This window comes from Daphnia pulex, chromosome 4 (genome assembly GCF_021134715.1).
Source record: "Daphnia pulex isolate KAP4 chromosome 4, ASM2113471v1".
NCBI classification, from domain to species: Eukaryota; Metazoa; Arthropoda; class Branchiopoda; order Diplostraca; family Daphniidae; genus Daphnia; species Daphnia pulex.
Window position 1 is genome coordinate 8,596,189 of NC_060020.1, and position 22,234 is coordinate 8,618,422.

Here is a 22,234-nt window from a genome sequence, read left to right on the forward strand (position 1 = left end):
TTACATTTTTTCCTAGAGACAACAGGTAATACTAATAGAGGAACAATCATAGTTTTGACATTGAAATCTTACCAACAATTGACGGGAACCTTCTTCTTTTTCGTGCTCTCTCTCTCTTTGAACTCGACCACTTTCCTTTTCAGCTCTCACATCTCCTCATTCAGTTCGTCCTTTTTCTTTTGGATTTCGGAATTTTTGTTCTTAACTCACCTGTCGTCTTTTTCAACTCTTCCACCTTGCCTTGTAGCTCAGTATTTCTTGCTTTCGCCGTTCTCAATTCTTCCTTCATATCTTTTTCGTTAGTTTGCAGGATGCTCGGCCTCAACAAAACAGCGTAATTTGCGAATACAGTTTCCAGAATTTGTTTCTTACCTCTTGTTATGCTTTTCTATTCGATGGATCCTCATAGCTTCTTTTCTGTCCTCGGTTACGAATCCGAAGGGAGAATCGTCAGCCAGAGCTAGATTCGAATTCTTGATTCTCGTTGGCAACAAAGTCAACAAAGTCACAGCGTACCTGAATTTCAAACATTCACATTTTTTTGCAAAATTTCAAAAACAAAGAAACCAAAAAGCTTAATTGCTTTACCTTTTTTCCAATCTATTTGTGTGGCTCCAGTCATAGTTTTGGCACTGGGAAGCTTTAATTTTGATTTATTAAAACGGTTATATACCGACCAAAGACACAAAAATCATTCCCAGCTACCTAGTAAAATTACCCGATGATTGTCAATGACTGCTTCGACCATACTGTATCGTGAAAGTAAGACAGGTAGAAGAAATAAATCATGCCGCAACCCCCAGTCGCAATCCGTCAGCAGAATGTATTTAAAAAGACTGCGAGATGAAATTTCTTTTATTGAAAAGAATTGGATATGATAAATATTTTATTTATACCAAAAACTGTGGATGGGAAAATGATCGACTACCTTTTTTTTTTGACCACGCTAAGAGAAAGGTTCTCTCACTACACTCTGATTTTTCCCTTTCGGTATTTTGTGTATTCATCGAAACTTACTAACTTATCACGTTACTTATCAACGTTTACCTGAAACTAGCCTTCAACTCGTAAACTTTCACTCTGCATCTTTCACTATGAGTGCTTCGGACTCTGGCTCTGGCAAAGAACAGTTCAATCAAAACTATAACACTGTTAAGAAGTTGAATGGTACACAGGAAAAGGCGAAAGACTTGGCATTTGGTGGTGGGAAGCCGAAACAATTTGTAGCTTTTGCAAAGGATCATTTGGTTTATGAAGACCCTGGCAATATGGAGGTCCAAAATAAAGAGAATTTCCCAACTGAATCAGAGAAAGTGCCCAAAGATAAGAAGTTGAAACTGGCAAGGTAAAAAGCAAAGGTTCACAAGATGGAAAAAGAACGTCTGCAGGACGAGTTGAATAAGAAAAATATGGAGATTGATGGCCTCAAGAAAGAAAACGAAAAGCTACGTGGAGAAGTATTTGATTTAAAGAGTAAAATCTCAGGACTTCGAGCGTCCGCTATACGCGACTTGAAAGAGAAGGCGAAGCTTCTGGGCGACATGAACAAGGCGGAGAAGAAACAGGATACGTTGGCCGCTAAACTCGAGACCTACAAAAAGAGGCACGATTCGGAATAGGAGGATGGATGCTATTTTGCTTGTATTACAGTTATGAACTCTCATATTTTGATACATTATCAATAATAAATTCTCTTATATTTTGATACATTATCAATAATAAATAAAGAAATTGTAAGTCGCCGAAGCTTTCGTAAAAACGTTGGTAGGGGCCAAAGGTCTTGATAATCTAGTAAATAAATATAACCTTTTTTTCTTAAAGGTTTTAATTATTATCCACTTTCGCATTAATTCAAATTTCGGTATGTTGTAACATTAAGAATTTGGAGGGAAATAGATGCAACGTGACATTTCCGAAAGGTCTCGAAGGGAAAAGGGAAATGAAGGAGCACCGACTAGCAGCCCATAAAACGTAAAGGATTCCATATCCTTTATCACCATTTCAACACATATTTTTTTTTAATTTTAACAGATTACAATGTGCATCATCCAATGATTGGTGTTATATTACATGTAACGTAATATTCCAAGACACATGAAAGATTTTCATCCTGAAGAATATGTGAGTAAAAAGAAGATGGATCCACTTGGCGATGAGGCTCTTAAAAAGGCGACCGTCAAAAACACCACAAAAATCCACTTGGTGACGTGGGTATAATTGGGGTTTATGGGTAAAATTCATTGTCCTTGTCCTGTACTTCCTTTTTATTTTTATTTCCCTATTCGTAAATCGGGAAATTAAGGCGAGGAAGAGTGAAAGACAGCGATCTATCGATGCGAGAGCTGGAAGTGTTCTGCCGTTTCTAGAACAAAGAAAAGGTGGGGGTTGAAAATTGGGGGTTGAGAAAGGGTTGCAAAAAATGAGGGCCCCCTCCCTTCATGCAACATTGCAACATAAAGTTTTGTTAGAAAATTTGGCAGGCAGGCACGTAGACGTCATGGTGTATTACTATAGTGAGGGAACTTATGGTTGGAAAAGGCTATCTCGACTGAAGTCAGTTTCCGGACAGGAGGAGGAGCTTAGTGCCAAAGGCAAGCTAATTGCAGGGCTGGTCGCATATTCTTGGTTCAATTCTTTGGCATGTCATAGGTTAATTCTCCAAATTTTCCACCAGGCAGCGCTGATCAGGTGCAGCCACTTTAATTCAATTAAAGTAACTTATAGTCTATTACCATCTTCCATCTCCGGAATCGTGTCCTAAGAATAATATCATGTGTCGTATGGATCGGCGAAACGTGATTAATTAGAGAAACATCGTTTTGAGCATTATTTTTGAATTAAGACCCGTTGGTGAATTTATTTTCCCCAAAATAACGCCAAAGAAACTCGACGTTAAATATTTGATGTTTCGTCATTAAAAATTTAACCTGACTCGAGAAACGTCGAGAAACGAGAGTTGGCTCTGATTTCAAATCTTTTATTTATTTTTTTTTTAAATATACGTATTCTAAGCGTCACTCCAAAATGTGCAAATTATGCATGTCCCTGAGGGTATATATATGTATATATACAGTCGCAGCTGAAAGTTTCTTTACGTGTAGCTCAAAAATACGCCTTTTTACTGTGTATTGGCGGATGGTATTAGCCTATGGTAGAGGTTAAGCACAACAATCAAGTTCGTCTGATTGAAAAACCTCACTTTGGGGGTCACGTATTCTGTATGAAAATATCTCCAAAAGCAAAAGGAACGTAAAAGTTTTGCATAATTTAAATTCAAATATTTGTGGTTGCTGGTAAAGGTCATAGAGGGCGACACAGTAGATTTTATTTTCTGACACTAGGTGGTGTAGTTTGTTTTGATATTCCATCTGGGTCGGTTTACCAGGTCATGTATGGGAGTTGTCGGCAGTTCGTGCCGTCAATCTGCCATTCAACAGGTTTAGAATAATAAGGTATATTACATAACCAATCTTAAACAAATGAATTCGTGTTGATGAAGGTTTTCACACGTCAATTGTTAACAACACCGTCAGTGCCAATAAATTTGTTTTCTCCAAAAGGTTTAACGGTTTGCCTCAACACGATAATTTTACTTTGGAAGTTGAAGAGCTACCAGAACTAAAAGCAGGAGGTTACCAATTAAATTACTTTTATGTATGTTATCTGCTTGTACTAATTTTGGATGGTTTTACATATGTTCTTTGTGAAGCCCTTTATCTCAGCGTAGATCCTTACACGAGACAGCATTAGCTGGCCTCTTGGTAATAATGACAGTATTTTTTGGCTCTCCAATATATTTTTACAAGAATTGCAAAGCAAAAATATTGCATGCTCTCAACCTGTACGTGAACGGGGGTTATTATAATTAAGTCTATAGCCAATTCAGTCTATTCGGCTACTGACCCTTTTCTATTTCTCCCGTTGTTGTAGAAACATATCAGCATCCAAATGAAAGGACCCCTCTTCGTCGACATACACATACTCTTCTCAACTTGCTCGAAGAATTGTTTTCTTCTTTTGGGGTTATTTTTTTTGTATTCTTTCTTTCCTCTCGATTTTGGAATTTTAATTCCGGCTCGTTCAGAAATAGATACCCTTTTTGGTTGGTTTTGTTTTTGTGTACGTGAGTCGGCGACGTTTGAGCTTAACCTCGGCAAGAAGAATCACACACTTTGGCTTGACGGATGAGGCTGAATGCATAGATAGCTGATGAGAAATGAATATAAAAACATTCAACTGAATGTCTTGTAAGTGTGTTCCTGTCGTTTCTCCTGTCGCAATAGCTAGAAAAAAGGGAAAAGGGAAAAATATTTCAATAACGATCTTGATTCACTAAGTAGATATATATCCCATCAGCACAACCGTAAAAAAGCAGAGCAACAAGTGTTGGATAATGAAAAAAAAATCTTTTATATCATTACTCTGACATCTAGCGGTAATCAAGAAGCAAATTCGTATAATCTGCAAGTTTTCATCCTCCTTCATTTATTAAGAGACGATGAAAAACGTTGTAAAGATGGAAATTTAAGAAACCAAATATACCGATCTGAGTCGATAAAAAAATGTTAAAACTATGGGCCAGTTTCTTTAACCAGATCCATCCTTAAAGTTGACCAAAATAGGGTAAAAAAAATACTCGTGAAGAATACACCAAGGAAATGGGAAACGGACAATAGTGCATGGCGCATCATCTCAACAGTAGACCATAGGGCGTCTCATGCTCTTTTTTCACTTTACGATGATGATGGAACACCCTACCCAAAAAAGATTTCGTTGTAGAAGAGAAGAAAAAAGTGATACAAAAAATTATTATTGTACAGTTTTTTTAAATGCGTGGTTAAAGGTTATCGCTTTCGTTCAATCACGCTTTCAAAGTCCAACTTGAAAAGAAAGAAAATCCAAATAAAGCAAAAATTTGAAAGACGCCATATACGGAGGATTGATCACAAGATTTGAATACTCACATTCATTCTTTGGGCCGTTAGGCCCCCTTGCGTGTGATATATAGGCACAGGCCCCTTTGCGTGACGTAACCGCAAGCGGTCTGGTACGCGACCGCAAGAGGGCATGTGCCTATATGTAGAGCCTAATGCCTATATACTTTTTTCTTTTGCCGTTTTATCTGGCAACGCAGCATAGCGCCGTTCCTTTTTAGCACGAGAACGGGGAGAAGAGGGAGAATGGGACGAATTTTGACAGTTTCGAATATAAAACATCAATGAACTTACTTAATTCCAAACTGGTTATTTGTGTGATGAATTGGCAACGTCTGCCCCTGTGATGATCTGGCAATGTTTACCCCATCCTCCTCTCTGGTACTACGATCAGTTGGTCTCTAATTGTTGGACGGGAAAGTAAACACCGTAACAAAAAGATAAACACACGCATAAATAAAGATAAACTTGGGAAAAGATAAACTTGGGAGCTTTGGGAAACCCATTTTTTCGTATAAAATAAGTTATAAGAGTAAAGTTTAAGTAGTTTTTAAGTAGTTCCGTTGAAGTCAGCTTTGCACAGCGAAAACAGCCATTTCCTTTGTACTACATTGCTTTGGGATTACCAAAGCAATGGCAGTGGATCCCGTTTTGAGGACTTACCCAGTAATATGGGAAATTCTTCGTTCTTTTAGTTCTTATTCCTTGGAATCCTTTAAGTAGTTATAAGAAATCTTTTATTTGGGTTTTGTATTTTAAACTGAGTCATCTCCTAATTAAACTCCGGTTCTTTTTCCAGAGCTAGATTTATCCAATGAAGCTTTTGTTCATCCGTTAATTCTTTGTAGACTTTTCTACACATCTCTCTGGCTTTAGTCTTTGACAATCCTTCACCCACAAATACTGGAAACTTCACGTCACTAAACAACTTAAAAGCTGTTGGAAGCTTGGGGGGAACAGGCTTCTTTCCGCCTTTGTTGAAGTTGATACAAGGTTCAACAATCCTCAATTCAGCTTCTTTAACAATTTTGGCAAGAAACCGATAACGTCTACACTTTTTTTGAACAACTAGCCATCGAGTTTTACACTCCGCTGCAGTATAGTCATTGAACGAAATCGAATCCCAGTTTAAGTTCTTTTCGCGCGTATTATACTTAGAAGTATCATTTGGAGGAATGTTCAGTTTAATACGCTTGAACAGCTCACGGTCGTCATTCATGGGCCACGTTATGGGGGTCCCAGTTTCTTCTTCATCTTCTTCGTTTGGTTCTTCAACAGTTGATGTTTCTTCCTCCCCATCCATTTCTTCGTCTAGAAGAGATTGATCTGGAACTACACTGGCAGGTATTTTTGGCCTTGAACCCTTACCCCTTTGGGCCATTGCAGAAGGGGTTGCAGGCATGGATACCGATGAAGTTGATGCAACTGCCTCATCAAGATTTCTGGTTTTTGAAAGTCTTGGTTTTCGTTTGTTTGTCATTTTAATAGATCAAAAGTTGAAAGAGAATTGAAACTAACGCGTCAGACGTTAACTGTTTTTTTCTGTTTTTTTTTTTCAAACATTTCGGGGGGGGGGGGGGTTCGTTGTCAGACTTTGATGCTTTTTTTTTCTTGTTCTTCCGCAACTCGTATTTTCGTATACAATATACATTCACTGTTTCCTTCACTATAAACGGTTTATTCTAAAACTTCGTAGTAATTTCGCTGGACTTCAACCATGTCGGTTTGAGCTATTCTTAAATTTGTTCGCTTTCAGTTATGGTCTTCTGTCGTTCATTTTTAAATCGTATTCTCGTACTTGTAGTTCAAATTCTTTTCCTCGGTCGTGCCGGTTACATTTTTTTCGTGTCCTATTTCTACAATATTGGTCCTTCAGTTTTTAACATCTTTTTATCTCCGTTGCTGTTGCTCTTATTGATTCGTATTTCCGTTTTAATTCTTTAACTTTTTCGTTTGTTTTTACAAATTCGTTTTCTAGTTCTTCAACTTTATCCTTTATCGATGTCGCTATCTTTTTATGCTTCTTAGCTTTTCCGCTTATTTTTCTTGTGTCCCTCATCTCCGCTAAATATCCTGTCATGCGTTCTTTTTGTTTCGCCTAAATATCTGCTTTTCAAAAATTCTTTCTTTATTTTCTTTATCTTGCCCTAGTGCAAATTTTACAGTAGTCGGTGTTTGCTATGTGTCTGGCCAGACGTTGTGACTACTTTTCTTGTCTCCGGTTATCTGCTTAACCTATCAGCATTCGATAAGCTACACCAGGCCTAAAGACGATTTGTGAATGAAAACTCACTAAATTATTTTCTTGGTGTTCTCTTTCTTATTTTATGCGTTAACGATTTACTTTCTTCGTATTGGTTTCATGCGTAGTCGTTCGATTTTCTCGTGTTCTATATATAATGTTTGTGCGTATTCTTTTCTATTTCGGGTATATCTATATATTCGTACTTTATGCTTATTAGTCATCTTTTCTTTACACGTATTATCTTCCTCGAGCCGGCTCTTAATATGTTCCTTCTTTAGTATAATTTATTGATGTTCCCGCGTTATTCTATCAATTTATCGTTCTCCCGAATTGGCAGCAATTCTTGTTCAGTGCTGATGCTCATAATGTTCGTTACTCTTTCTTTTATTAATCTTTATTCCCCTTATTTATTCAATTTATCCTTTTCCAACTTATAGTATCTCTGTTTGGTTGCATCTCTCCGTTCTCTAGTTTTTATTTCGCATTTGTCCTATTGGCTTGGTCGCGCGTTTTCCGGTTCAAAATTATAAATTTGCTATGGACCCCTGTTACTGAATTCCCTTTCTTAGGTGTCTAATTATCATGATGTGGCTTTAATGTGGCATCCCGCTTTCCGTACCCAGCTGCAGTCCGGGCACGGGAGACTCGGAAGCCCAACAAACCGCACGCCGATTTAATTTACGCCCCATGAGAAAATGAAAATTTCTCGCCTGCTATGCTTTTTATCTTAACTAAGATTAATTTACTGCAAAAAAAAACGAATAACAGATATTGCAGCTAGTATTTTGTGTCAATCAAAAAAAAATAATTTATAAGAGTGTGAAGAGAACTCCTGGTCTACTACTAGGCCTATGGCTGTAATCTACAAGGAAATATCTAAAAACAAAATCGTAATATAACATAGTTATTCTTGTACACTATCCACTGTCTCAGAAAATTTAGTTTACTTTAATATTATCGGTTTTTCAACTTTTGACGGAATATTATTTTATCCTACCAGCAAATCAGTGCTTCCTTGAAAATTTAACTGACGCCCTTCGGGTTTCCCATTACGGACAAATTTATCAAGTCAAGTCATTGTTTACTATTAATGTTGCTTTCGAATAATTGCAAGGTTTCTAATAATTGCGCTATAATTCGAGACGTAGAAAGGGAGAAGGAGACAAACAAATGTGGTTGTTAACTTCCAACATGGTGTGGAACTGATGTACGATTTTTAACGGTTTTCTAACCAAATTTTGAATAAATCAGAAACAATAACAAAATATATACATAAACCTAATACATGATTAAAAAAATTTATTATATATCGCTAAGGGTGAATAAATTCAAATTTAATTTTACTTGCTGGAACTATCGTTACGTCGTTATTTAATATTATTATCTATTCGTAACATGGTACAGTGTTTCAAATTTTGACGAAATATTTTATCCTTCAAGACATAAATAATCGCAGCTTGAGTCACTGGTTTGTTATACAAACGGGAGGGGAAAAAAACAAAAACACAATCTTACTTACATCGTCCATAATATGAATGCTGAATAAAAAAAAACGCTGTATAACGAACGAAAAGAAAGAGAGGAGTGAAAAAAAAATGGAGCTAGTATATCGAAGTGGATAGCTACATCTGGATTCCCCTACTCGTCAATTAAAAAAAATATGTTGATTTTTGCAAATTTTGGTACTTCAATTAGGTTCATGTAATTTTACTGGTATTCAAGATTTACGTATGTGTGGAAAACAAATTTTGTCTGCTTATGAAACAATATGGATCTCAATCTTATCGGTACCATCTGTTTTTATTACAATTATATAAGAAAAAACGTGGAAATTTGAAAAGTGCGTTTATAGAATTTGATTTAAAGCCAATAATTAATTAATTTAAATTTGAAGTTGAATCGGAAAAATTTGGCAGTGCCTACTCTAGCCTTTAAGAATTTCATGTTAACAATAGTACGTTAGGCCTACTATGTGTGTTTAAATAAAATAATGCTAAACGAGGTACATTTTTGATCGGATCTTACCTTGTTGAGATTCCAGGTGCCGAGAAAGGCAAGGTCGCCAATTGTGGTGCTCAGACGAGCAGTGATTACACGAGTCGTGGATAGAGAGTAGACAACTGTATTTGACGTGTAGTTCGTACTGTCGGGTACAAGAGAGAGAGCTAGAGAGAAGAGAGTACAGCATATATAGTGGGGGTTAATGAGGGCAAGCGTGATCCCGATGGGTCGTGTTCCTGGTGGAGCTGGACCAGCGGGCTGGTGGAGCTGGACCAGCTAGCCGGTGTGGCTGGATCAGCGAGCTGGTGTGGCTGGACCAGGGGGCTGGTGTAGCTGGGCCAGAGAGCGTGTGTAGCTGAGCCAGAGAGCCGGTGTAGCTGAGCCAGCGGGCTGGTGGGTGACGTCACGGGGTGTGACGTATGAAGAGGCGGGTGACAACGTCACGGCTGTGACGTGGACGGTGGGTGGTGGCCATCGCTGAAGGGGCGGGGCTAATAGGCTCCGCGGGGCATTACACCCTTCAAGCTTTCATTGACTGGCTGACTAACGCTGAGAAAACTTTGGGTGGCCTCAAACCTGCCTCACGTGTTATGGAGACCGTCCTCTCCCAAATTGAAGAGCACAAAACCTTCCAAAAAGACATTGCGGCTCAACGCGAGGTGATGCTCAGCTTGGACAAGAAGGGAACCCACCTAAAATACTTCAGCCAAAAGCAGGATGTTATCCTGATTAAGAATCTGCTCATCAGCGTTCAACACCGCTGGGAGCGTGTTCTGTCAAGAGCCGCCGAACGAACTAGGGCACTCGATCATGCGTACAAGGAGGCCAAGGAGTACCACGATTCGTGGCACTCCTTTCTTCTTTTAGGGTTATTTTTTTTGTATTCTTTCTTTCCTCTCGATTTTGGAATTTTAATTCCGGCTCGTTCAGAAATAGATACCCTTTTTGGTTGGTTTTGTTTTTGTGTACGTGAGTCGGCGACGTTTGAGCTTAACCTCGGCAAGAAGAATCACACACTTTGGCTTGACGGATGAGGCTGAATGCATAGATAGCTGATGAGAAATGAATATAAAAACATTCAACTGAATGTCTTGTAAGTGTGTTCCTGTCGTTTCTCCTGTCGCAATAGCTAGAAAAAAGGGAAAAGGGAAAAATATTTCAATAACGATCTTGATTCACTAAGTAGATATATATCCCATCAGCACAACCGTAAAAAAGCAGAGCAACAAGTGTTGGATAATGAAAAAAAAAATCTTTTATATCATTACTCTGACATCTAGCGGTAATCAAGAAGCAAATTCGTATAATCTGCAAGTTTTCATCCTCCTTCATTTATTAAGAGACGATGAAAAACGTTGTAAAGATGGAAATTTAAGAAACCAAATATACCGATCTGAGTCGATAAAAAAATGTTAAAACTATGGGCCAGTTTCTTTAACCAGATCCATCCTTAAAGTTGACCAAAATAGGGTAAAAAAAATACTCGTGAAGAATACACCAAGGAAATGGGAAACGGACAATAGTGCATGGCGCATCATCTCAACAGTAGACCATAGGGCGTCTCATGCTCTTTTTCACTTTACGATGATGATGGAACACCCTACCCAAAAAAGATTTCGTTGTAGAAGAGAAGAAAAAAGTGATACAAAAAATTATTATTGTACAGTTTTTTTAAATGCGTGGTTAAAGGTTATCGCTTTCGTTCAATCACGCTTTCAAAGTCCAACTTGAAAAGAAAGAAAATCCAAATAAAGCAAAAATTTGAAAGACGCCATATACGGAGGATTGATCACAAGATTTAAATACTCACATTCATTCTTTGGGCCGTTAGGCCCCCTTGCGTGTGATATATAGGCACAGGCCCCTTTGCGTGACGTAACCGCAAGCGGTCTGGTACGCGACCGCAAGAGGGCATGTGCCTATATGTAGAGCCTAATGCCTATATACTTTTTTCTTTTGCCGTTTTATCTGGCAACGCAGCATAGCGCCGTTCCTTTTTAGCGCGAGAACGGGGAGAAGAGGGAGAATGGGACGAATTTTGACAGTTTCGAATATAAAACATCAATGAACTTACTTAATTCCAAACTGGTTATTTGTGTGATGAATTGGCAACGTCTGCCCCTGTGATGATCTGGCAATGTTTACCCCATCCTCCTCTCTGGTACTACGATCAGTTGGTCTCTAATTGTTGGACGGGAAAGTAAACACCGTAACAAAAAGATAAACACACGCATAAATAAAGATAAACTTGGGAAAAGATAAACTTGGGAGCTTTGGGAAACCCATTTTTTCGTATAAAATAAGTTATAAGAGTAAAGTTTAAGTAGTTTTTAAGTAGTTCCGTTGAAGTCAGCTTTGCACAGCGAAAACAGCCATTTCCTTTGTACTACATTGCTTTGGGATTACCAAAGCAATGGCAGTGGATCCCGTTTTGAGGACTTACCCAGTAATATGGGAAATTCTTCGTTCTTTTAGTTCTTATTCCTTGGAATCCTTTAAGTAGTTATAAGAAATCTTTTATTTGGGTTTTGTATTTTAAACTGAGTCATCTCCTAATTAAACTCCGGTTCTTTTTCCAGAGCTAGATTTATCCAATGAAGCTTTTGTTCATCCGTTAATTCTTTGTAGACTTTTCTACACATCTCTCTGGCTTTAGTCTTTGACAATCCTTCACCCACAAATACTGGAAACTTCACGTCACTAAACAACTTAAAAGCTGTTGGAAGCTTGGGGGGAACAGGCTTCTTTCCGCCTTTGTTGAAGTTGATACAAGGTTCAACAATCCTCAATTCAGCTTCTTTAACAATTTTGGCAAGAAACCGATAACGTCTACACTTTTTTTGAACAACTAGCCATCGAGTTTTACACTCCGCTGCAGTATAGTCATTGAACGAAATCGAATCCCAGTTTAAGTTCTTTTCGCGCGTATTATACTTAGAAGTATCATTTGGAGGAATGTTCAGTTTAATACGCTTGAACAGCTCACGGTCGTCATTCATGGGCCACGTTATGGGGGTCCCAGTTTCTTCTTCATCTTCTTCGTTTGGTTCTTCAACAGTTGATGTTTCTTCCTCCCCATCCATTTCTTCGTCTAGAAGAGATTGATCTGGAACTACACTGGCAGGTATTTTTGGCCTTGAACCCTTACCCCTTTGGGCCATTGCAGGAGGGGTTGCAGGCATGGATACCGATGAAGTTGATGCAACTGCCTCATCAAGATTTCTGGTTTTTGAAAGTCTTGGTTTTCGTTTGTTTGTCATTTTAATAGATCAAAAGTTGAAAGAGAATTGAAAGTAACGCGTCAGACGTTAACTGTTTTTTTCTGTTTTTTTTTTTTTCAAACATTTCGGGGGGGTTCGTTGTCAGACTTTGATGCTTTTTTTTTTCTTGTTCTTCCGCAACTCGTATTTTCGTATACAATATACATTCACTGTTTCCTTCACTATAAACGGTTTATTCTAAAACTTCGTAGTAATTTCGCTGGACTTCAACCATGTCGGTTTGAGCTATTCTTAAATTTGTTCGCTTTCAGTTATGGTCTTCTGTCGTTCATTTTTAAATCGTATTCTCGTACTTGTAGTTCAAATTCTTTTCCTCGGTCGTGCCGGTTACATTTTTTTCGTGTCCTATTTCTTCAATATTGGTCCTTCAGTTTTTAACATCTTTTTATCTCCGTTGCTGTTGCTCTTATTGATTCGTATTTCCGTTTTAATTCTTTAACTTTTTCGTTTGTTTTTACAAATTCGTTTTCTAGTTCTTCAACTTTATCCTTTATCGATGTCGCTATCTTTTTATGCTTCTTAGCTTTTCCGCTTATTTTTCTTGTGTCCCTCATCTCCGCTAAATATCCTGTCATGCGTTCTTTTTGTTTCGCCTAAATATCTGCTTTTCAAAAATTCTTTCTTTATTTTCTTTATCTTGCCCTAGTGCAAATTTTACAGTAGTCGGTGTTTGCTATGTGTCTGGCCAGACGTTGTGACTACTTTTCTTGTCTCCGGTTATCTGCTTAACCTATCAGCATTCGATAAGCTACACCAGGCCTAAAGACGATTTGTGAATGAAAACTCACTAAAATATTTTCTTGGTGTTCTCTTTCTTATTTTATGCGTTAACGATTTACTTTCTTCGTATTGGTTTCATGCGTAGTCGTTCGATTTTCTCGTGTTCTATATATAATGTTTGTGCGTATTCTTTTCTATTTCGGGTATATCTATATATTCGTACTTTATGCTTATTAGTCATCTTTTCTTTACACGTATTATCTTCCTCGAGCCGGCTCTTAATATGTTCCTTCTTTAGTATAATTTATTGATTTTCCCGCGTTATTCTATCAATTTATCGTTCTCCCGAATTGGCAGCAATTCTTGTTCAGTGCTGATGCTCATAATGTTCGTTACTCTTTCTTTTATTAATCTGTATTCCCCTTATTTATTCAATTTATCCTTTTCCAACTTATAGTATCTCTGTTTGGTTGCATCTCTCCGTTCTCTAGTTTTTATTTCGCATTTGTCCTATTGGCTTGGTCGCGCGTTTTCCGGTTCAAAATTATAAATTTGCTATGGACCCCTGTTACTGAATTCCCTTTCTTAGGTGTCTAATTATCATGATGTGGCTTTAATGTGGCATCCCGCTTTCCGTACCCAGCTGCAGTCCGGGCACGGGAGACTCGGAAGCCCAACAAACCGCACGCCGATTTAATTTACGCCCCATGAGAAAATGAAAATTTCTCGCCTGCTATGCTTTTTATCTTAACTAAGATTAATTTACTGCAAAAAAAACGAATAACAGATATTGCAGCTAGTATTTTGTGTCAATCAAAAAAAAAATAATTTATAAGAGTGTGAAGAGAACTCCTGGTCTACTACTAGGCCTATGGCTGTAATCTACAAGGAAATATCTAAAAACAAAATCGTAATATAACATAGTTATTCTTGTACACTATCCACTGTCTCAGAAAATTTAGTTTACTTTAATATTATCGGTTTTTCAACTTTTGACGGAATATTATTTTATCCTACCAGCAAATCAGTGCTTCCTTGAAAATTTAACTGACGCCCTTCGGGTTTCCCATTACGGACAAATTTATCAAGTCAAGTCATTGTTTACTATTAATGTTGCTTTCGAATAATTGCAAGGTTTCTAATAATTGCGCTATAATTCGAGACGTAGAAAGGGAGAAGGAGACAAACAAATGTGGTTGTTAACTTCCAACATGGTGTGGAACTGATGTACGATTTTTAACGGTTTTCTAACCAAATTTTGAATAAATCAGAAACAATAACAAAATATATACATAAACCTAATACATGATTAAAAAAATTTATTATATATCGCTAAGGGTGAATAAATTCAAATTTAATTTTACTTGCTGGAACTATCGTTACGTCGTTATTTAATATTATTATCTATTCGTAACATGGTACAGTGTTTCAAATTTTGACGAAATATTTTATCCTTCAAGACATAAATAATCGCAGCTTGAGTCACTGGTTTGTTATACAAACGGGAGGGGAAAAAAAACAAAAACACAATCTTACTTACATCGTCCATAATATGAATGCTGAATAAAAAAAACGCTGTATAACGAACGAAAAGAAAGAGAGGAGTGAAAAAAAAATGGGGCTAGTATATCGAAGTGGATAGCTACATCTGGATTCCCCTACTCGTCAATTAAAAAAAATATGTTGATTTTTGCAAATTTTGGTACTTCAATTAGGTTCATGTAATTTTACTGGTATTCAAGATTTACGTATGTGTGGAAAACAAATTTTGTCTGCTTATGAAACAATATGGATCTCAATCTTATCGGTACCATCTGTTTTTATTACAATTATATAAGAAAAAACGTGGAAATTTGAAAAGTGCGTTTATAGAATTTGATTTAAAGCCAATAATTAATTAATTTAAATTTGAAGTTGAATCGGAAAAATTTGGCAGTGCCTACTCTAGCCTTTAAGAATTTCATGTTAACAATAGTACGTTAGGCCTACTATGTGTGTTTAAATAAAATAATGCTAAACGAGGTACATTTTTGATCGGATCTTACCTTGTTGAGATTCCAGGTGCCGAAAAAGGCAAGGTCGCCAATTGTGGTGCTCAGACGAGCAGTGATTACACGAGTCGTGGATAGAGAGTAGACAACTGTATTTGACGTGTAGTTCGTACTGTCGGGTACAAGAGAGAGAGCTAGAGAGAAGAGAGTACAGCATATATAGTGGGGGTTAATGAGGGCAAGCGTGATCCCGATGGGTCGTGTTCCTGGTGGAGCTGGACCAGCGGGCTGGTGGAGCTGGACCAGCTAGCCGGTGTGGCTGGATCAGCGAGCTGGTGTGGCTTGACCAGGGGGCTGGTGTAGCTGGGCCAGAGAGCGTGTGTAGCTGAGCCAGAGAGCCGGTGTAGCTGAGCCAGCGGGCTGGTGGGTGACGTCACGGGGTGTGACGTATGAAGAGGCGGGTGACAACGTCACGGCTGTGACGTGGACGGTGGGTGGTGGCCATCGCTGAAGGGGCGGGGCTAATAGGCTCCGCGGGGCATTACACCCTTCAAGCTTTCATTGACTGGCTGACTAACGCTGAGAAAACTTTGGGTGGCCTCAAACCTGCCTCACGTGTTATGGAGACCGTCCTCTCCCAAATTGAAGAGCACAAAACCTTCCAAAAAGACATTGCGGCTCAACGCGAGGTGATGCTCAGCTTGGACAAGAAGGGAACCCACCTAAAATACTTCAGCCAAAAGCAGGATGTTATCCTGATTAAGAATCTGCTCATCAGCGTTCAACACCGCTGGGAGCGTGTTCTGTCAAGAGCCGCCGAACGAACTAGGGCACTCGATCATGCGTACAAGGAGGCCAAGGAGTACCACGATTCGTGGCACGAACTGTATTCATGGCTGGACGAAGCTGAAAAAGGTAATCCAAATCAAATTAGACTCGAATTCATCCTAATATTTATACTTCTTTAGGATTTGACGATGCTGTTCTGCAACTGGGTAAAGACCCCGAGAAAATCAAGCAGCTGTTGGCCAAACACAAGGAGTTTCAACGAACTCTTGGTGCTAAACAACCTACTTATGACGGCGTCGTGCGACTCGGTAAACTTGTCAAGGATCGTGCTCCGAAGACAGATGAGCCCACCTTGAAGCAGATGATGTCTGACCTGAAGGCCAAGTGGCAATCTGTTTGCAACAAGTCAGTTGATCGCCAGAGGAAGCTCGAAGAAGGATTGCTTTTCTCTGGGCAATTCAAGGACGCCATTCAGGTTTGTTTATTTCGCTTGGAAAAGTTCCAATTCAGTTTGTTAATTTATTATTATTTGAATGACATTTGTAGGCGTTGGTCGACTGGCTGTGCAAAACGGATCCGGCTCAAATGATGGAAGGTCCCGTCCATGGAGATTTAGATACGGTGATGGCGCTGCGTGAACAGCACAAGAACTTTGAAGAAGAGCTTCAAAGCCGATTAGCTCAGACCAAACAGGTCCGAAAAATGGCCGTGGATGTTATGTCAAATGCCAGTGAAGAGGACAGATCAAACATTCAAAAGCAAGTATCCGAATTGGATGTCACCTGGGAAAATGTTTCCAAAGCTTCAAACACCAGATCTGCTCGCCTGGATGATGCTTTAGCCCAAGCGGAAACTTTGCACAAAGCAGTCAACATGCTTCTAAAATGGCTCTCAGATGCTGAAATGAAACTACGATTCGCCGGCGCTCTACCCGATGAAGAACCAGAAACATTGCAACAGTTGGCAGACCATCATAAGTACATACCCAATTATTACATTATTAATTTCATTGAAAATTCTTTTATCGTTGAATGTTTGTTATTAGATTTTTGGAAGAGGTGATCAAGAAAGAGGCTGACAAAGACGATACCTTGGCATTGGCTCAAGACATCCTTGGCAAGGCCTATCCCGATGCTGTTTCTGTTATCCGTCATTGGATTACCATCATTCAATCTCGATGGGAAGAAGTCATGGCATGGGCTAACCAGGTAATATTATTCTTTTGCCTAATATGGAGTGCTCGGTTAGGGAAGCAATGTTGCCCCAATATTGTACCGATGTTGGCGATCGACCGTACGTACATTAATGGAAAGATGAGGCAAAGCCGTTGTTGCAATGTTGTAGCGATATTAGATCCGCACGCGGCCCGAGCCACATCCAACATGGAAATCAGTGATAGTTTGAGAGCGGGGAAACAGTATTGGGACAGTATTGGGTCCCATATTATTATTTTTAATCACGTCCACGACCACGACTGAAAACTTTAAAAAATGTTCAATTGAAAGAATAGTTTACATTGTTGACTAAATAAGTAAATAACGGTTTTGTGCGGCTAGATTCTAATGTTGGGTGAATATCTGAAATACTTTGGTGTTGGACCATTAATTATTACTCAGCAACGTTTTAAAAAGATTTTCTGTGTTCAATCTCTTCTCGCGCCTTCACGTTTCTCTTTGTTTGCTTTTTTCATCACCTGACTTTTCTGATTGACTTACTGATTTTTCTTGATTAGTTGGGTGACCTATCCGAAAACTATTGAAGACCTTACTTCATTTACTTACTGCTGTTTCTCGCTCTTCCTATTGTGGCACACATTATTATAACTTCAGACTATGTGTTTATGATTACGAAATTCACAATATTTTTTTCATATTCAGAATATTGATTCTAGAAAAAATTTAGAAGGCGGATTTCTAGTACATACGGCATATATTTACATTTGCAGCCCAAATAGCTAGGCCTTTAATTGCAATATGTAAATAATTTTTTTTATTTGTAGCGTGAACACCGTCTTAACGAACACCTCCGCAATTTGCGTGAGATGGCCTCCATTCTAGAAGAGCTTCTGGCTTGGCTGTCCACTGCTGAGAAGACTCTGATTACTCTGGAAGCCGAAACCTTACCTGATGATCTACCTATCATCGAAGGTTTGATCAAGGATCACCAAGAATTTATGGAGGACATGGCTAAACGACAGCCCGAAGTGGATCGCGTGTGTAAAACCAAGCAACCACCTCGAAATAATCAGCCAGGCGAAATCGAGCGTAAACCATCTCGCAACAAGTCGACATCTTCGTAAGTTCTATTGCTGTCTAACTAATCTAATCATTCTTCCTATTCCTCTTTTATGAATTTCATTACACAGAGTGCCTGATCGAGAATTCAGCCAGAGTCCGACCCGGGAATCATCACCGGAACACGATACTCCTGCGCGCCGTCCCAGGTTAATACAATCACTAGCTTATCAGAACTAAAAATTCAGAATGTCTAATATTACTGTACGTTAACTTACTCGAAGAGTAGATAAAATCTAGTCGATTATTAAAAGAGTCTAATTCATAACTGTTTAATGCACTAACGCAATGTTTTGGGATTTGATTTGTAATTCCACAGCCGTGTAACACCTGACCTAGAAAATTCGCTAATACCCCGTCTAGTCCGACCCAGGTCAGTTATAACTACGTAATTGTTGTCTAACTATATGTATAAGAAACTATAAGTGTCGAGCTTCTTGTGGGTACGTCTTGTATTGCTACGTAATTGTTAACAACACCGTCAGTGCCAATAAATTTGTTTTCTCCAAAAGGTTTAACGGTTCGCCTCAACACGATAATTTTACTTTGGAAGTTGAAGAGCTACCAGAACTTAAAGCAGGAGGTTACCAATTAAATTACTTTTATGTATGTTATCTGCTTGTACTAATTTTGGATGGTTTTACATATGTTCTTTGTGAAGCCCTTTATCTCGGCGTAGATCCTTACACGAGGCAGCATTAGCTGGCCTCTTGGTAATAATGACAGTATTTTATGGCTCTCCAATATATTTTTACAAGAACCATTTATGAACTGGGTTTCGATAGGGCTTTCAACTACAAAGTCTGCGACTTCAAAAGTTCTTCGAAGGTGGCATCTCCAAACGGTGTTCTCTGTTATTTCGATAACGTAAGATCGTTCCTGAAAAGAGACCACTTAAATAGGAGTTTTCTTTTACGCTTGATTTTATGATTAACTATCCTGTTTTGTTTTGAAAATTTCAGGTTGGAGGGTCATCGAGTAAGGCTGTCAACAGTCACATGAATGATTTTTTTCGAGAACCGATCGGAGATGAAGAGAAGAAGCCAGCCAGAATAAATCGTTTGTTTGGACAACCCGACTTCAATTTAGACATTGAATTTCGCCGGTTCTGCATAACGGAGTCGTTTGGAACGGAATAACCCGGACAAAAGAAACGCCTGACCGCCGAAGAAAAAAGGGCTTTTACAATCGTCAAAGAAGGCATTTGTAGGTTGGAATTTGGCTACGAGATTCCACTGCCCTGGAAAGAAGGGGAGCCATCGCTACCCGACAACCGAATCATGGCAGAGCAACGCCTCACCGGTCGGAAGAGGAGATTTAACAGGACGCGGAGTTCAAGAAGGAGTATCGTGCTGCCATCAAGAAGTATGTAACAGAAGGCTATGCGAAGAAGATAACCGAACCCAAGGAATTTGCAAACGAGCCCCAGTATTTCCTGCCACACTTTGGAGTTTACAAAACGACAGCAGGAGTAATAAAGGTACGAGTGGTGAGTTTTCGCCGATGACATCAAGGCCATGTTTTCAAGAATTCGCCTGAGAGAAGAAGACGCTCGTCTACACCAATTCCTGTTTCAGGATCAAGACTCGGAAGTAATCGACGTCTATCAAATGGACCGTCTTGCGTTTGATAATAAATGCTCTCTGTTCGTCACCATCTTTACGCTCCGCCGGACTGCCTTGGACTTCGGAGAGGAGAAGGAGGAAGTAACAAAAGCCGTCGTCGACGATACGTACGTGGACGATTGGCTAGAAAGCCGCAGAAGCGTGAAAGAAGCTGTACTGATAGCAAAGGACAAGTCACGGGTATTTGAAAAAGGCGACTTCAAACTCCGCGGTTGGGTATCCAATTCGAATCATCTTATAGAAGAAATAGCACCTGAAAGGCGGTGCATGACCAAACCAGAAGTTCAACTGGGGAGCGAAGAGGAAGCAACCGTTCTCGGCATTGTGTGGCGCAGAGCAGCAGATTTATTGTCGTTTTCCATCCGCCAGTTACCAGAAAGAAGTAAAAAGAGACGCGGATTGGCTGGCCGATTAGCATCCATCTACAATCCTCCCGGATTTTCTATCCGCTTACTATTAAAGCCAAGATTCCGTTAGGGAAGTTAAGTTTGAAAGGTTTGAATTTGGACGACCAGATTGACTAATCTACTTATCTAAGATCTACCAAAACGGAACAATTCGTGTGAACCTCGTCATGGCAAAAACCAAGCTTGCACAAAAGAAGACTATCTCCGTAGCCAAGTTAGAGCTACAAGCCGCTCTGCTTGGCTCCCGACTAGCAAGATACGTGTACGATGCCCTAAACCGCCCGATAGATAAGAAGTACTTCTGGACAGATAGCTCGTGTGTTCGGAACCTTTCGTCAGTCATCGTATCGGGGATATTCAGCTACTGACCGAATCTAAGGAGTGGCGGTTTCTCCCCGGGTAACTAAATCCGAACAATGCAGTAACTAGGTCATCGCTAGATGTAGAAGAAATCCTTCCTACAAGTAAGACGGAAGGCCCGGCTTTCCTGCAGCATCCAGAGACGGAGTGGCCTATCGACCTGCCTTGGATGATGCCGAAAGAAGAGATCTGGTCCAGCCACGATTCTCGAGTCCATCTAACGCAACATCAAGAGCCAGTAAACTGGGCGAGCGTCAACTTTGATCCCGACGACGTACGGAGCTACACGGAGTTAAAGGGGGAGTTGCTGGAGTTACTGAAACGCTGCCAGGCTGAGTCATTTTCAAAAGAAATTGGAGGTATTGAAAGAAAAGGGAGAGGTGAAAAGAACGTCCACATTGCTGGAATTATCACCATGTGTTGGAGAAGAAGGCCTGTTGAGAGTCGGCAGCCGTGTCAGACGGATTCAGTTGCCAAACGAAAACCTTCAACCTGTCATTTTACCAGCCAAGCATCAATTGATAACCCAGCTTATTAGAGCCTTCCACAACAAACACAACCACTGCGGTACCGATTTCTAACTCAGCCACGTTCGAGATTACTATTGGCCGATCAGAGGGAACAGGGAAGGAAGCTGTAAAGAAAGTGGCGAAGATGTGTCCATCCTGAATCCGCGAGCGCGCGTGGCCAGCGATACAGATGATGGCCAATCTACCGATCGAAAGATTTGCCGTATTCACCCCAGCATCCCATCATAAAGCCGTTGATTATTTCGGTCCGCTGGAAGTGACATGTGAAAGAGGACGGACCGTCAAGCGATATGGCGCGTTATTAACTGACTGACGAAGTGTGCGGTGTATATAGATTTGGAAAAATCATTGTCAACAGAAGAAAATCATTGTCAACAGAAGAACTTCTTCTACTGCTAAGAAGATTCCTCTCCTTTTATTCAAAGCCGGATCCATTCCGATAACGGGACCAATTTCGTTGGAGCGGAGAAAGAGTTGGTCTCTCCAGTCAATCAGTTTAATCAATATTCCATCCTCGCGGAAGCGCTTCAACAATCCGTTATCAAATGGAAATTCCAGCCATCAAGCGCCCCGCATTTTGGCGGAGCTCACAAAAGTTTAATGAGAGTGACCAAACTCTCCCTCTATGGTATGTTAAAGACAGAAGGAGAAAAGTTACGCCACCCCACTGAAGAAATGATGCGCACATTTTTAAGTTAAGTAGCAGCCATTTTAAACGACCGCCCTTTGGTGAAGTGTAGTTCAGATCCGAAAGACTGCAGTCTTCTCACCCCCAACGATTTACTAGGCAAGCGGAATGGCGTCACATTACCCATGTAAGACCCGACGGGCGCGCTACCTCATCAAAGCTACTTATACGTCCAGAAGATGGCGGACTTATTCTGGGATTTGTGGGTCAAGTTTTACCTGCCATCCCTCGTCGCCCGACGCAAGTGGCAGCTGAAAGAGAGGAATTTTCGAGTTGGCGATTGCGTCTTAGCAGTGAAGCCTAACCTTCCAAGAGGACGGTTGTCGACGGGAAAAGTCACACAAACTTACCCTGGAGCTGACGGATTAG

The 22,234-nt window shown here is 39.8% G+C and overlaps 2 protein-coding genes across 2 annotated transcripts; both read left to right on the forward strand.

Annotated features, from left to right (window-relative positions):
• The first annotated feature begins 15,724 nt into the window (after nt 1–15,724).
• On the forward strand, nt 15,725–19,394 carry LOC124192848 (microtubule-actin cross-linking factor 1-like). The gene is made up of 9 exons (XM_046586342.1): nt 15,725–16,087; nt 16,141–16,436; nt 16,508–16,938; nt 17,007–17,169; nt 17,961–18,256; nt 18,327–18,404; nt 18,575–18,643; nt 18,768–18,861; nt 19,218–19,394. The coding sequence occupies exons 1-9, from the start codon at nt 15,793–15,795 to the stop codon at nt 19,392–19,394; spliced, it is 1,899 nt and encodes a 632-aa protein (XP_046442298.1). The 5' UTR covers nt 15,725–15,792.
• A 378-nt stretch (nt 19,395–19,772) lies between these two features.
• On the forward strand, nt 19,773–20,357 carry LOC124192849. Its single transcript, XM_046586343.1, has one exon. The coding sequence runs from the start codon at nt 19,773–19,775 to the stop codon at nt 20,355–20,357; it is 585 nt and encodes a 194-aa protein (XP_046442299.1).
• The last annotated feature ends 1,877 nt before the right edge of the window (nt 20,358–22,234 follow it).